The 15,934-nt window shown below is 42.7% G+C and overlaps 1 protein-coding gene across 2 annotated transcripts in view; it reads left to right on the top strand.

Annotated features, from left to right (window-relative positions):
- The window catches only part of FAM180A (family with sequence similarity 180 member A), an 85,306-nt gene that overhangs the window by 44,912 nt on the left and 24,460 nt on the right, over positions 1-15,934 (top strand). Inside the window, exon 1 of one of the 2 annotated variants that reach the window (XM_005440866.3) lies at positions 11,857-12,293. The exons of the other annotated variant lie outside the window; for it this stretch is intronic. Coding sequence (XP_005440923.1) covers positions 12,218-12,293 — 76 coding nt within the window. The 5' untranslated portion in view covers positions 11,857-12,217. Of the gene's footprint in view, positions 1-11,856; positions 12,294-15,934 lie in introns of those variants that run through there. 2 annotated transcript variants of the gene reach the window in all.

Below are 15,934 nucleotides of genomic sequence, written 5' to 3'. Positions count from 1 at the left end.
GGTGGATTTTATGTAATTTTTTCTCATTTCCAGCCATGCTTTGGAGTTTGGTTCAAACCTTTGCTTCCATTCTACAACTGCACATGCATTTGTCAGGATGTTACCTCTTCCACATTTCTTCCTCTGTGCTCTCTTCTCCCCTTTAGTGTCTGCCCTGCAGCACTGCACCAGTGGAGTTATTTCTTATCTCCCATTACACCTCCACATGCTCTCCTGACCACCTTACTTACGCCTGAGAGCACTGTAAGAGCTTTCCAGCCTCTGCTGCATCAGTTAACCTCACCATGCCAGTAGTGCTGCATAGTTGTCTTCCTGTGGGCTCCTACAGGTGGAAACATAGTACAAACAGTGGGATGGGTCTCATGTAGTTTTGCCCAGCTCCCATCGTACTTTTCTCTGACTCTTGATGGCACCTAACCTCTGCAGCCTGTAGGTCAGATACATCTGTCTTTCCTGCACTCTGGATGGTGACACTAATGCACCCTCTTGATGCTGAGCTCTTCCCAGCAGATCCATATTACTAGAGACCTAAATTCTGCTTGGTGATATCTAATATCTGAAGCCTGGTTTAGACACAGGGTGTCACAGCTGTGTGAATACAAACATATGAAAGACAGACAGACAGGCATCTTGTTTTGCATTAGGCATTTGCATGTTTCTTTGAAGACCATTTTCATGAAACCTGTATCGGTAGATGAAAACCTACCATTGCTTTCTGTGGAGCCTGACATAATGATTTGGCTCCAAGAGAAGTCAAACTGGAACCATTTCTTCAACTGCTTGCATAATTCTTTTGAGCTTTGTGAGGTCAACTAAAAGAAGTACTAACTCCAAGCCATTCTTGGTTTGGATTTTAGTACCCAAACCTCACCTCATGAGGTTTATGAAGCCTAGTTCTGCTTATCATACTGCCTGTTACAGGGGCACAATTTATATTGAGTGGAAACCAGGTTTCCTGTCCTGCAAAATTTTTTCCATTGTCAAAAATGTTCTGTCTATGTTAAAACAAACCCAACACCTTTCAGAGAGGAAAAGAGAGAGAGAGAGAGAGAGGTTTGACTTCAATCCTTTTGTTGGAGTGTTTTTACTTTGTGTAAGTAATTAGTTGTTAAGAAGAAGAGTGAGGACGGCATTAACTAGGGTTATAACATGCTCACGGCATATGGAGAGGCCAAGTTGGGATCCCTGCCTCAGTTAATATTGGTTTGCTTGAAGGAAATAGAGTGCTTACAATGAAGGAGCCTGAAGGACTCTCTCCTCATGTAGGCAATAGACAGATAAGGTTCTTGTCTCACATAAGGAAGTTACAGGAGCTTAAATCCAAGTTTTCCATACCTTATAGCATTGAACTGTAAGATTTCATTCATCCATTGAGTACCAGGTGCTCTTTCAGGTTTGACCAATAGTTCCCTCTGGGATTTAGAAACATTTCCTCCCAGAATTGGTACACACATTTTCCCCTACCTTGGAAAATTTAAGTTTTATTTAACTGATGTTTTCCAAGAAGAAATACACTTATCATGCGGTTCCCTACCACCTCTGAATTACCCGAATCTCATTGATTTTGCTGTTTAGAAAAGGGAGACAGTTCTTTCTCCCTCTCTTTTGCAGCATAGCCATCATTATCGGTAAACACTTTGCCTTTTTTATCTTAGGTGACACACAAGAAATGGGGTCAGTCTGGCCTCCGTTACAGTTTTTACTATTGTGTATGGCAGAAACAGTTGGAGACAACAGTAATGGCTGAAGCCCCACCGAAGCAACTTAGCAATAGTGAATTGTTCAGCTTACAGGTACGAGCTAGGTCTCCAGTGTGGCCAGTACCATCAGTTCACTGGAGATTCGCTGCAAGTCAAGCTAATTAGACTCTTGGTCTCTTGGCACTGATAGCACAGCCCAGGATGCAAGGTGCAGCTGGTACAGCTTCCAACGAATGACAAGTGCATACTTGTCAGAGAGGTAAGGTTGTTGCAGTGCAAGCAATTCCCTACTACTGTGCTTTGCAAGTACAAGAGACAGCTTTCTCTCTTGCTGAGGGAGCTGCTTTAAGCAGCACTCCCTCCTTTCATATGCATACACACACACATGCATATACACTTATATGTATAGTTCTTCAAGGAGAAAAAAAGGAGGTGAAATTTGCTGGCTTTTCCATTACATTTGCTTTCAAGCTTTTGTGGCAAGCTGAGGAAGGAATAAAGTGGGAGCATTTCAGAGAGAAACCAGCCCACACCCCTCTTAGCAATGAGAAGGGTAATTTGGTTGTGTTGTCACCCGTGCACTGTGCCGTACATAATCAAGAAATCTTGGCAGATAATAGGAACAGTGTGCTATTAATTTTTGGTGGCTTGTGGGTGCTAGGCACAAGAGAGGCAGCCTGTCCTGAAAGGGATCAGGGAAATGTAGCAGGCGGCAGCACCACCACAAGCTAGATTTTCCCCTGAGGCAACATGTCTGACACAATTGGCAGCTCATTTCTCCTGCCCTTGGATGTGAGCTGCTTCTGAATGCCTCCCTTGTGCTAGGGCTGGTACTGAGCTAAATGTGGGCCTGGTGCCAATGATTACAATTCCCATTAGCTGGAATATACATTAACTTCAGAGGTTGTGGACCTCTCCAGCAAGGGAATAGCCTGCTGTATGCATCCATTATTTTTCCGGAGGAGAAGGAACTCTGTTGTGCGTTATTATTCACTCACACAGTCTGTTTGTTTGGTTTTTTGGTGGGGTTTTTTTGTTTGGTTGATTTTTTTGGGTTTGTTTTTTTTTCCTTAGGAAACTGGCAGCACTGAAAACAGTTTTATAAAGGCCCTGGGCCAGTTTCATCACCAGACTGTAGCATTTTAGGTTGTCAAGCACTGAGGCACTGGGCAGCTGCAGCCAGCTGGGGATGAGGACATACCCCAGCAACAGGCGGGTCCTCGAGCCCGGCAGGATGGCTGGGAAGTTTGCATCAACCTCTGCCCTGCCACGTATATACACACAAAGCAAGAGGATGCCCTGTGAGCCTGAGCAAGGAGAGAGGGATCATAGCTGGGAAGAAAGCCTCTTGAAAGCTGCAATGGTTTAAAGCAGCTGCGAGAGCTCTTTTGAACCCAGGGCATTACCTGTGGTTTACACTCACCTTTGCTCCTTTATCCTTGAACAAATCTACCATCCCTGACAGATATTAGCTATAAGCATGAGTAGTTAAATCAGTGAGTTGTCTCTCCTCCTGAAGTGTTAGATACAGTCTATTGCAGGGGTCCTCAAACTTTTTAACCAGGGGGCCGGCGCGCGGATGCAGTGGCAGGCAGTCATCTGCGGCTGCTTGGTTCCTCCCCCTAAACCCCCGGCGGGGGCGGGGGGGGGCAGGGGGGTTCTGCAAATACCGGGGGCCAGATTGAGGACCCTGGGAGGCCGTACCCAGCCCGCAGGCCATAGTTTGAGGACCTAAGTCTAGGGCTTTAAGGTGCTGTTCACTTTAGAGCTACTTACCAAGAAAAATCCTGGTTCACAAATGAACAATCATCCAACACTTCATGTGTTCAGGGTATTGATTGCTACTTCAGTCTGTGCAGCCTAGGAGATTTAATTGGCTCTGACCTCCTTTTCCTCTCCAACCTGTGTGTTATTTTCTGTGCTGTCAGCAAAACTGTGTGTCTCGGTTCTTATGATCAAGCTGCTGTTTCACAACAGGGAACCAAGGAAAGGCCTGGAGAAGTAAGAAGCTGGTATCCGCTTCTGCTCTTGTGTGTCCTCACACCCCACCACCACCGAAACAAGGTGGGATTTTTCACTTGGTCATTTTTTTGTCTCCTAAGACTGCTAAACAAAGCTGTGTGCTAAATATCTCTGTTGGTTAGGTCATTTGGGATTGAATCAGAATGTGACCTCTTTGACGAAAATAAAGTGATAATTGCTTTCTCTCTTCCTTCATCTTCCTGGCTCACTATAAGCAAAGGCACGGTGTTGGTGGATTGATTGGACACCTAAAGCATCCCAGGGCCTCAACAGAGGTGAATGCTCATGTGTGCTTAGTATGGAACATACAGCCTCTGGCCAAGAGGTTTTAAAGTCAAAAGAGATAAACAGATGAGGGGCAAGGGCAGTATTGTTTTCCCTTTTCTGCACACAGGGAGTCAAGGCAGAGAAAAGTCAATGTTTTACTCAAAGTTTGCCTGTTGCCTGAAGCCTGCACCACACAGAGAAAAGAATGGAATGGTCCCTGGATTCCTCTTAAAGACCTTTGCCACAAAGTTGTTCTCATATTGGAAAACTTTGCTGCTTCAGAAAATTATGAATTGCTTCTTTGGAGGTCTGACAGCCAAGCATGCTGGTAGCATGGAAAAGTAAGTCTTACATCTGTGAAGACCTGTACATTCTCAGTGGATCTGAAGGGTCAGGCACACATTAAGCCTCCCAGTTTTTGAGGATGTCTTGGCTCCCTGTATCATCGCTACTTGCAAGCTGGTGTAAGGGGCTTATTTAGGCAACTAGAAACTAGCAGGATTTCATTTTGAAGAAGAAATGCAATTGTTTTGTTATTTTTCAGTGTAAACAAGCTTGATGGGGTGGAGAATACTCATTTTGCAGAGAGGAATGATCAGTCTGCAGACTAGGATATCTTAAGGCTCAGACTATGCTTTGCAGGTCACCTGTTGCATCTCTCATTGCTTTCCTTACATGGCTGCTCAAGGAGAAAGGAAGAGCTGGACCACTCTTCAGCTTCTGTCTGGGGGGAATAGGTTGAGTTGTCCTCTCATCTCACTCCTGTTTTAAATTATCCACACTCCCTTGAAAAACCCCATCAGTGCTACACTGGAGTAAACGAGTGGGAAAGTCAGTGTGTTAACTGGAAGAAGCAGTAGGTGGAAGAAGTATTCAGAGCAGGAACAACTGGGATCTAACTTTCATGTTGTGCTTCCCATTGGTTCAAGTTTTACATCAGGCCTTTTAAAAAAAGAGTCCATCTCTGTTCATTCCCTGTGCCTTTATGCTGATGCCATAACCTCATCTGCATCTGGCACTCATTTTTAATCCCACCACTCTTCTGTCATCCTCTTTGTATGATCAAGCCTCATCCCATTCCCATTTGACTCTTTATGTAATGCCACTGCATTACACCCAGCCTCTAATACTATCACCACATAATCCATCTTTACTGTGTCTCTAATCTCTCAATTTCATAATTATTAGGCAGAGCCTTTGCCTCTCTCTTTACCCCAGGACAATTTCCATCCACAATTTCAACAAACTGATGAATCTACAGTCTAAAGTAAGCCATAAAATCTGTAGAAGGCTCTGGTCTGGCTGTGCTTGGTAATAACTTGTGGTAATGAGCTTATGTTTATAATTTGGTGTTTCTTTGAGCTCCGGAGATGGCATCGGTTATTCTTAGTTTTGTGCTGTCAAATTCTGGTATTGCTTTGGATTTAACATTTCGTGGCTATATTTACTGAAGAGACTTTTTTCCTACTGTTCTGAGGATTTAATCATAAAACTCCCCCTGTGAATGTTCACTGCTGTCATTATTGACTTTCTAGGCTTGAAAAGCAGGAAATTCCCTGCATAGCTGACCTTCCTTTATGATATTAGCAGTGATTTATGACAAAACATTCTTGTCTACTTCGTTTCAGACCTCATCTTACAGTAGCACTTCTAACACCGTTTTCTGTTGCTTAACTGCAAGTCATGGCCTTGGTGTTTGCATTGGCTTTGTGCCACTGGAGCTTACATTGGCAGCCAACAGGTTGCAAAGAGGCAGAACTGACGGAATCTTTGAAAAGTTTAAAAGAGTTATGCTGCATTACCCAGCACAGACTACATGCTAATAGGCAGGTATAAATCAGCACAGTTCTTCCCTATGGTAGGTGTAGCTCTAATCATTTACATCAGCAACTCCCCTAGCAGACACAAGGAAAATTAAGTCAGTATTTTGTAAGTTTATATTTTACAAGAAAAAGAAGTCAGACTCCCATAAGTGACTTTCTGTGCTAGCTTCTGCTGACTTCTGTATCTCCATGCTCCTTCCTTAGTGTGAGTAGCACCACCTTGACTGATGTTTGAGGATCAGAACAAAAAGTCTTTCCATATTGTCTTGAAAATCTTGGGGAAAAAATGTGACAACCTTAATATTTTATGTAGTGCAGCACACACTTGATCAAAGCAGCCTTACTAGCACATCAGTTTTGTGAATTCTTGATTTAGGAGACACCCTGGCTCAGCATTGATGGGTTTAACTGTGAGCATGCTTAACTTCACTCTAAGCTTCATTCCCAGCCCCAGTTTCAGTATTTAGGCTATCTGTACAGTGCCTGGGGAAAAAGCCTGATGTCTGATGATGACTCACATAGTCCAGGCTGAAACGCAGAGATTATCTAAACTAGTCAAGAGGAAATACCAAGGAGAAAGGGGCATAATAAATTTTGTGTCTTTTTGGAACTTGAAGCTAGTGAGAGTTATTTGTCTCTGCTCAGGTTTTCATTGCAAACATGAATCCTCCCCTGACTTTATCTAAAAGATGAGAAGGATCTCTTCTTAGTTAATTAGTTGGTGTACTTGACCAGGATCCAAGAACCTGGATTCAAATACCTCTTATTCCTGAGGCAACTTGAACTTTCATCTTTTATATGAGCCTTTGAATAATGAAGTATCAATGGTATGTATCCTACTTCCATATAAAAAGGATGGGTAGGTAGTAAGACATGCATCATATGTGTGAGTGCTGTGATCACAGTGAAAGGGTCATCCTCACGTTCCTTCTCTCTGCCACAACAAATATTTAATTACCACCCACAGATAGTAACAGATCCAGCAAATGAGTTGAAAAGTCCCATCCAAGAAAATCCTGTAATTCAGGTCTTAGAGTCATCTCTTACGGTAGGTATTCACATCTCCTCAGGCAGAGAAAGGATCTGAGCCAGGACACTTTAGAATGCAGGCAACTTCTCAAACAATTGGAGTCAACGAGTAAAATATATATTCCATCTGCTTCCTGATTATGTGGAAAAAAACTGAAATGTGCAACACGGGACTTGAGATGGGGCATTGTGCAGTCATATATTTTTGTAAATATTAACGCAAGTCTCATTATTTTGTGTGAAATATGAAATAGGTTGTAAGTGGCTCAGTGTTTTCAAGGTAGATACAGTGATACAAGCATTTTAAGGAGACTCATAGGGGAAACTTAGGCACACAAGGAATTCAGATATCTGCAGAGCTGGATTTAAATGTTGGTTATTTAAATGTGGATCTGTAAAGTATCAGCTCAGCATCTAAGTGCTCTTGTGAATGTGAGGTCAGGCAGCTAGATCAAGGAAGCAAAGAGACTCTGGGGCAGAAGGACAGCTAAAAGATTGCCTCAGAGTCCCTTCCAACTTACAACTCCATTGCACTGTATGGCTATGTAAGGTTCATCCTGGCTGCTGTCACTTTCAGGCTCAGTGAGATTCTGCTGTCCAAACTGTTGCTGCGGGAAGCTGCAACTTCAGCTGAGGGGCCAGCAAGAGTCATTATGGATAATGAGGTTCAAATGCCAATAGTTGAGTTGAAAAAAACAATGTTTCTTCTCCTGGCAGCTTGTCTACAGCTATTTTTTTTTCCTCTCTTTGTGCTCCTAGCTATGAGGGTATTTCTTGGCTTCTTGTGGAAGCTATTGGTATATGGCACTGGTGCTGCGTGAGCTGCTGAAGTGCCAGACCAGCGCCTTATATTTTGGGCAGAGGAATGGAACAGCTCTTGGTTTCTATCCACAGCTCTACCACCAAGTCATTCAGTGAGTGAGTCACTTCGTGCGTATGTCTCCACTTATCTGTCTCAATGGTGGGAAGGAGACCAATGCCTGTGTCATGCATGAATGCTGTTCCACTGTGCTGGCACACTAGCAGGAAGATGCTGCACTGCCTACGGTGCAGGGCAGGGCTCTGGCTGCAGGACAGACTTTCTGGTTCAGAGGAACTTCCTTCACACACACACTCTGTTTTCTAATTGAAACAGGGCCAATCTAAAAAATACGTGTTTCACAGAAGATTTGCAAGGGACTCTTAACTGCAACTGAGGTGTCAGGGCAGACTGCAACGCTGCCTTGGGTTTGCAGGAGCCCATCAAGGACAAAGCTGAACCAACACCATGAGCTGGTACTGTCCAGTGAAAAAGAGATTATTTTTTTTGAAAGACCCACAGGCTGCTCATCTTGGATCACTTGTTGCCTTGTTTCTCCTTCTATTATCTTTTTAGATTATAAATTATTTCACACAATGAGCTACTAAAGAAGACACATAAGGGCACCTCACCTGAAGCACTGGTCACTCCAGAGCATCCCCTGTGAAATACAGAGTTTCTACACTCCCAGCCTGCTGAAATCCTTTTACCATGACAGCACCTGAGATGGGAAGGAAGGACTGCTTTGGAGTACCACAACCAGCTCTGCTCCCACTCTGCATGGGCTGCAAAAATGCAGCTGGCAGCTTCTCTGTTCCATTCTTCACCCACTTCTTTTCTCCCTTCCCTATTTCCAAGTTTCTTAAAAAGACTGTGTGGGAGTAACAGCATGTACAGACGCTCACTGACAGCATCAGGATGGAGGAATCGAATGGAAAAGCTGCTCCCTTGGTATCTAGTCATACTGCTGATAGTTGCATAAATGTCCCTTTTCACCTCAAACAGACTGCCAGAGTCTTTCTGTGCCTGAAGGGTCTCACAGATCTAGGAGCACTGGAGGACTTGCATCTCCAAATTTATGACAACTGGAAAAACATAAATAGTCACCTTAACATAACTGTGACACTGTCTAGCACTACACCGGCTTAAGACCTGAATATTGACCAGCCGGCAGACCAGCTCTCAGCGTCCTGGCTTCAACAGCATGGCACCCTCTCCTACCGGACATATATTCAGGATGAATTCTTCACTGTAAAGCTCCTCTGCTTGATACTTCCAAAGCAATCTAGGAGTGTTTATTATTTATAAATACAGACGATTTCTACCCTGCTTCAGCTATCATTATAGTTGCAGAGATTCAAACCTCCAGCACAGGCAGAATTTGTCTTGAGCTGAAATTGAGCAACTATCTAATAAAATATAGTCATGAGATGAATAGAAACTATATAATTGAAGTGCCCTGAGCATGCCTAAGAGATTTATTTCTTGGCTTCATCTGGAAGGCTTTTTAATATGGAGGGTATGACTCTGCCTGTATATAAATCCATATGGGAGAAAAAAAACCACCTACAGTTTTAAGAGGGGGAAAGGGGCATTTACACTTCTTAAGGAGATGCTACAGGGAAAGCATTATTTATTTTACATGGATCTGTTATATTTGCAGCTGCATTTCCTGTAAGAAAATATATATGAGTACATCATTCAAAGTCTTAAAGTCAAATTTGCCCTACAGTTGTGGTACACACAAGGAGGCAGTCAAAGACGGGATGACTGAAGACTGCACTGAGGAGTGAGGCTTTGAACCACAGATGGGGAGCATTTGTATTTGAGCTTAGATAAGGAAAAGGCTGCTAAAGAGAATTCTGTAGTCAGACTCAGATTAAGGAGAAATAAATAAAAATAATAAAATATATCACATATAATGTAGCTTCAGAGCAACATCTCCAGGGTCTGAAAATGGAGAGAACAGCGATCATTTCATACTCTTATATCCCTTTGACCTGTATGCCAGTCTTATCACACATCTCTTCTGTCTCTCTCAGCAACTCTTCCTCTGTTGCTGCTAGGATGCTTGCTCCGGAGGCTGGTGGCAGAGGCGCAGATTAAGGAAGGAAATTCCTGGTATTCTCCTCCCTTTCTAGGATGGATATATTAAGCAGTGACAAAGAACAAGCAAAGGAAGTGTCTGTTGCTGGCAGCCAGGAGACAGAGCCATTTTGCAGGGCTCTTTCTGCAAAGTTGTTCTATTTCTGGTTCAGAGAGGGCAGAGCCCTTCTGGCCTCCTTCATCCTCTTTTATCAGCTGCTGTTTCCTTAGATGTAAACAATTAAATGATACAGCACCTCAGAAGAGTTTCCATGCCCTCTCCCCAAATAACAATGAAAATGTGTTCCTTCGTTACCCCACAAGATCTTCAGGTTGCTCATAATTTTCTTTCATTTCTCAAGCCTGCGACTTGCTTCCTAAGTGCTGCTTCTCCCTTGTCTACCTGACTTTGAAACATCTCATTCACAGACCCTGCTGACATTAAAGTGATCAAGCTGGGTAGCTAGGCTGATGCAATTAACTTAATGAAGCCTTCTATACCCACTGTGGTTGCTTGTTAAAGGGCTTTCACTAAGGTGGTTTACTAAATCAAAGTGTACTTCCTCAAGTTCTCCCTACTGGTTGAAGTCTTTCCAGTATTAGTTATAAAACAACGGTTTTTCCTCAGTGGTTGACAGATCATTATCCCCGTACTACGGTGCAACTTGCACCTTCTTGATGCAAATCATCTTGATGCACATCATCTCAGAATTGGCCATGCTGATGACTGGATCCACCTTCTCCAGAAAACAACTCATCCTGTCATAAGTGACTGAGCTAAGTAGGAATAATCATCCTCTTGCAGCATCTCTCTTTCTCTCTCCCCTTCTCTAGGGAACACAAAACTAGTTTGCTCCAGCTCTATAATTTCTTCACAAATACATTTGAGTGAGCCCACGTCTAGCTTTAACCTTGCATTCAGATCCATCCCTAATATGTATGGTAACAAGAAGAGTATACAGCAAGAGAGTTAGTTAGCCACCCTTTGCTTGAGTTACACATTTTGTCATCTCCTTGGCATGTAAAATACTGTCTTACATTCATGTGCTGTTCATGTGGGAGTAACCTGTGGCAGTCTGAGCACTGGAAAATCTGTACATGTAGGAAAAGAAGTGGAGTCGCCTTAAGCAAGACAACCTTATTTGACCCTCCTCCTTCCCTTTACAGCTGGTGTTACTTGAAGCTGGGACAGAGAAGAATGAGGGGACTGAGGTTGAGGCCAGACATTGGCATGAGGCATACAGGAGTTGAACAGGTTTTCTCCATGCCTTCCTGCCAGTGCTTATTAATCCTGAGCCATAGTGCCCTCTGTCATGCCAGCTCTTGGTCTTTTCCCTTAATTCTTCTATTTATACCTTCTGAGCTGGAGTGTCCTTTCTTAAGTGCCAGTTTTACACCAGTGTAAATTCATAGATGTCTGTGGATTTGTTCCTGGCTTACACTCAGATAGAAAATAAAAGACTAGATTCACTTCTAGGAGCCAAATGGAGTATCTCCTATTGCTTGATTCTGCTAAATACTTCTTGTGTTCCTATATTTCATCGGTCTGTTCCAACATACAGCAACCTGCTGCTAATCCAGCGCTGTATTCCCACAAAGCACACCCTGCTGCGGCTGTTGAAACTGTGCCAGGGACAGTACATACCTGCAGATTCCTCCATGCCAGGTCGCTCTGGGATAAAGGCTTCCAGTGTTGTCTTCCCTGGGGCAAGTGTCAGCAAGGAGAAGTCTATCAGCAGCCTTTTTGTTCAGCATTACCTCTCCGCATTCATCCTGGTTACTGTAGATTGTCCTTAGGATTTCTTCGCATTCCCCATAGTACCGTTGAGAAGAGCCAGTTAAGGATTTGGATCCTCCTGTTCTCTGCACTGGCCAAACGGAGGAAAAGGCCAGGACTTGCCTTGCAGAACTGAAGTCTAAGCGCAGCATTATATGTTCTTAATAAAGGAATGATTATATGAATCACAGTAGCAAAATGTTCTTGCAGATCACATGCCCCTCTCCCTGGCTTAAGCATCCAAGGGCAGCTGTACATCATTCCAGAGGAGGGTTTCGCCTTAGACACAGGTTAGCATATAGCCCCCTGCATTGCAGAGCAGTAGCTACACAGCTAGGATCCTTTAATGAAGTTACTTGTGGCTGTTTATTGGACAAAAATAAATTCCAACTGGCCCATATAAGAAATGAAACTCAGCTACAAAAATGTAATGATATTTATTCACACAGTTGCCAGCAAACTCACATGCCCCATGAGTCATTCCAGATGTGGATAAAAACAAAGTCTGTCTGTGAAAGTAAGTTTCCTGATCCCGAGGAGACTTGGTTTGAGAGAGGAGCTGCACACTGACTTCAGCTGTACTCAGAAGAACAGACAGGTTCTCCTTCAAAGGGGGAGGGGGAAAGGAAAAGCCATTTATTTATTCCTGAAAAGAAAGGAGGTAGGAAATTAAAAATCAGCTATACAGCTAGACATACGTATTTTAAAGAGAAAGATGCTTTGGAAGACTTTGCTGCTGCTGCTGTTCTATTACAGTGCTCATGCCACTGTGACCCACAGATGGAGCAGAGGTAAGATTTAAACATGAAAAATTATTTAAGAGAAAACCTTGAGTTTGTAGATCTGGTCTGAAATTATGTTCCATTATACCTATATATACCTATATATTTATATACAATATTTCCCTCCCAACTCTGGAATTCTTTTTCTCCATTAAATAGGTCAGCTAAATAATTATATAGACAAATAGAAAAATACACATGCATAAGTGCATAAAGGTAAAATGATATATGTATTCTATTATAATCAAATATATATATATATATAAATATCCCAAGAACCAAAACTCCATTCTTTTCTCATTTTGTTCCTTTCTCTCTCCTTCTCCTTTTTCTCCTGCATTAACAACAATTATAGGTCATGGAACCTTAAAGCAAAAGCCTTTGCAGTCACAGGTGACGTGACATAATCTTCTGCTCCACCGGGCAGATACCTGGCAATAGTAAACACAACAATGAATTGTGCAAGGTGCCTAGGAATGCCTGCCACTCTGCCCTGACAGACTAGCACATACAACATAGAGAAAGCTCTCTGCGGTGTTTTACGCTTCAGCTGCCAATACAACAATATAGAGTTGTGACATATTGGTATTCAAGTGTGTGACAGTAACACATGAAATGGTTTGGGGCTATTGGATTGCATATGAGATGCTTCCTTAAAAGCTAGTGATGATGTCCTTTCCCTTTTTTGTTTTATTCTCTCCTCTGGTATTTGGCACGGGTTCAGTAGCTGCTGGAAGTGGAGAAAGGAAACACCTCCCAAAAGATTTCTTTGGTTCTGATTTTGAAATTCACAGAATTAATGGAACCAGAGTCTGTTAGAAAACCAAGCATTCAGATGCCCCACTCTGCACCCCAATCTCCCATGTTTTCCTCATTATAGCTGGTTCCTTTCTAGTCTGCTATTTAGGTTTTGTTTTGATTTTGTAGGGGAGGCAATGGCTGAGCGAAGGAATGAAGAGCTGTGCAGTTCTGCTAAGGCTGTGTGAATGCTCAGTTATTCCTTACAGTTAGTGGGGGCTCACGGACAGGGCATGGACCTGGGTCTCAGAATGGCAGGTTCTTTCTGCAGCTTTTCCATCAGCCTCTTGGATGATAGTGGATGGTCATTATACCTGCATGTACCTAACTTTTCTCTTACTTACTGTGTAATAGAGGTAGTGACACCGACTGGCATCATAAAATCCTTTAATTGTGTAGATAAGAGTTTGTCTTTCCAGGGATGACGCATAAAAAGGTGAGGAAATCAGAACTAGATCTGCATATATGAAAAAAACCCAACCCTACCTTTTGGAAGAATGAAGTCACCTTACTTATGAAATGTAAAAAAAAAAGAAAATTGAAAAGAAAGGGGTTCATTTCCATGGAATAATCACTCTGTAATTTAAGGATGTTCTTCACTTTTGCTTACACACTGATTTTAATTAGAGAACACCACAACCACATTCCTAAAAAGAATTCATGCAACTATTAAAATCCAATTTTAATCACCATGAATATTTAAAGGAAAACATCAGAATTCTGTTGTGCCTTTTAGGAAAGTAGGTTGTTTTCAAGGTGAAAGCTCTAGAGCTTGCTTTTGGAGACTTCAGAGGGAAGAGAAGATTCATCCCCTGTTGTGATAAGGAGTTCAGTTCTCACAAATATTGTATACAGACATCTGCTGAGGAGGAAACCAAATTTCTTCTCCACAGCTGCTGGGACTGTTTAGCTCCAAATATGTTTCAGAGGCATGACTCCTTCAACAATAGCTTCAGAGAACCTCCACTCCCCTAAGCTATCTGTGTGTCAACCTAACCAATCCCATCCTAATCTGCAGTATGTAGAGGGCCAAAGCACTGTCCTAATTTTTTAATTGCTTAGAAACCAAAGAGGAAACTTGAGTACCGAGACATGACACACCCTTCTGCACACTCAGAGCTCTTCCCTCCCTCCACAAATGACAACTGAGCCTTGCCTGGGTTAAACCTCAGTAATTTAGGTCTTGTCCAACTGCTGATCTGAGTTTTGCAATGGAAAAGCAAAGACAGATCAGCATCTGGTCTGATGGAAGTGAAAGACAGATCTGCATATCATTTCCATGTTGACTAGTAGTCCAGATTGTTTACAAAATAGTAGAACAAAGGGTTCTGCTTTATTTATCAACAGTTATTTGCAATAGAAATGAACAGTCAATATTGGATAAAACAAGGTCTAGCTTTTACTGTTTTTCCGCTAGGGAGCACTGGGGCAGCCTTGCAAGCCCAACCCTTGTAACCAAGTATTTAAGCTTTGGCTCAATGAAAAAGTCAGATGGGAGTAAACTCACTTGTGCTGACTGGTGAGTGGGAACTCCAGACTGCCACCTCCCTTTTCCCTTTGCTTTTACTAGCATCAAAGAATGGGGGGCTGGGGCGGGGGGCGGGAGAGAAAAAAAGATTTCTGGCAGGAAAACTGAGTGCATTTTCTTTCCTTTTTTAACTCCGTCACCCATTTGCAATAAAAATCACACACTGCTCAGCCTGCCTAGATCCAGCTGCAGACATTGGTCCAGAAGTCACAGGCAAAGCTTGCTACCTAGGATGGCCATGTTCAGAATAATACAGAAAAGATCCTGAGTGGTGATGAAATATTTTGCTTGTCATCATCTCAGGTTTTCTTCTTGAGCCTCTTGTAGGCTTAGCTGTACAATATTACTCTGTTAGATTTTGTGAAGTGCCTGTCTAGAGAGAAAAGGTAACATTAGGTCTCTCTGAGTGGTATTCTCTATGCAATAGTAGAAGTGGGTCCTTCATTTCTCAAGGTCCCAAATAAAAATTCCAGATCTTAAGAGGTGTGTTTGCCAGAGAAACCAAGGAACAAATCCTATTCTTTAATGACAAAAATAAACAAAAAAACTATACAGCTGTGGTAACCAGAGACAGTGTCACTTCTTGCCACCCAGTTGCTTTCATCAAACTGTTCTGATCAGTGCCAACACATTGGAAAGCAGAATGTGCGTTATAAGAATTGCCTGTTCCCCGAGGAGAAACTCGAAGGCAATCCTTGCTAACACGTTTTATCTCAGCTGGCTGTAGTTTATTTGTTGTAAGGGCTTCCTGATTCAAATAAACAACACACAGACAGTAGCATGCTTGCTACACAGGTGTTCACTTGTTCAGGGAATGAACTACTGAGGTTCCATGATTTTGGGAAATAGCTGTGCTGTGCTTTCCAGACATCAAAAGCAGTATCACAGTTGCATCCAGATCTATCTGGTCTAATGTATTATTTTGTACTCAGTCTCTAGTGCTTGGTGAAAGTCAAATGGTTGTTCCATAACATCAGGGGAACAGTTTGTTCTCCTTAGAGGCTTTCAGCAGAAGGAATTACTTGGAAGAACAGAAGGCCCATCCTCCTTGATTTCCCCACAACAGTACAAACTTTGAGTATTTGCTCTAGTGTTGTGGCAACTGAGTTTGTGAGTTTGATGGAGCAGCTGCTACATGAGCAACTTTTGCATGGTTCTTCTGCTTGTGGGCTTAGCTACAGCAGGCTGGCAGCTCTTCAGTGCCAGGAGAGGGAAAACAATGTAAAAGAGAGAGACTAGCTGTTGCTAGAAGGCTAGACAGTCCTTTTATGAGGAAGCAATGCTTAACATATTCTATACTCCGATCATTTGCTACGTACCAGAC

This window comes from Falco cherrug, chromosome 5 (assembly GCF_023634085.1).
Source record: "Falco cherrug isolate bFalChe1 chromosome 5, bFalChe1.pri, whole genome shotgun sequence".
In the NCBI taxonomy this organism is placed as follows: domain Eukaryota; kingdom Metazoa; phylum Chordata; class Aves; order Falconiformes; family Falconidae; genus Falco; species Falco cherrug.
Note: the sequence above shows the minus strand (reverse complement) of the source record. Positions and strands in the feature narration are given on the sequence as shown.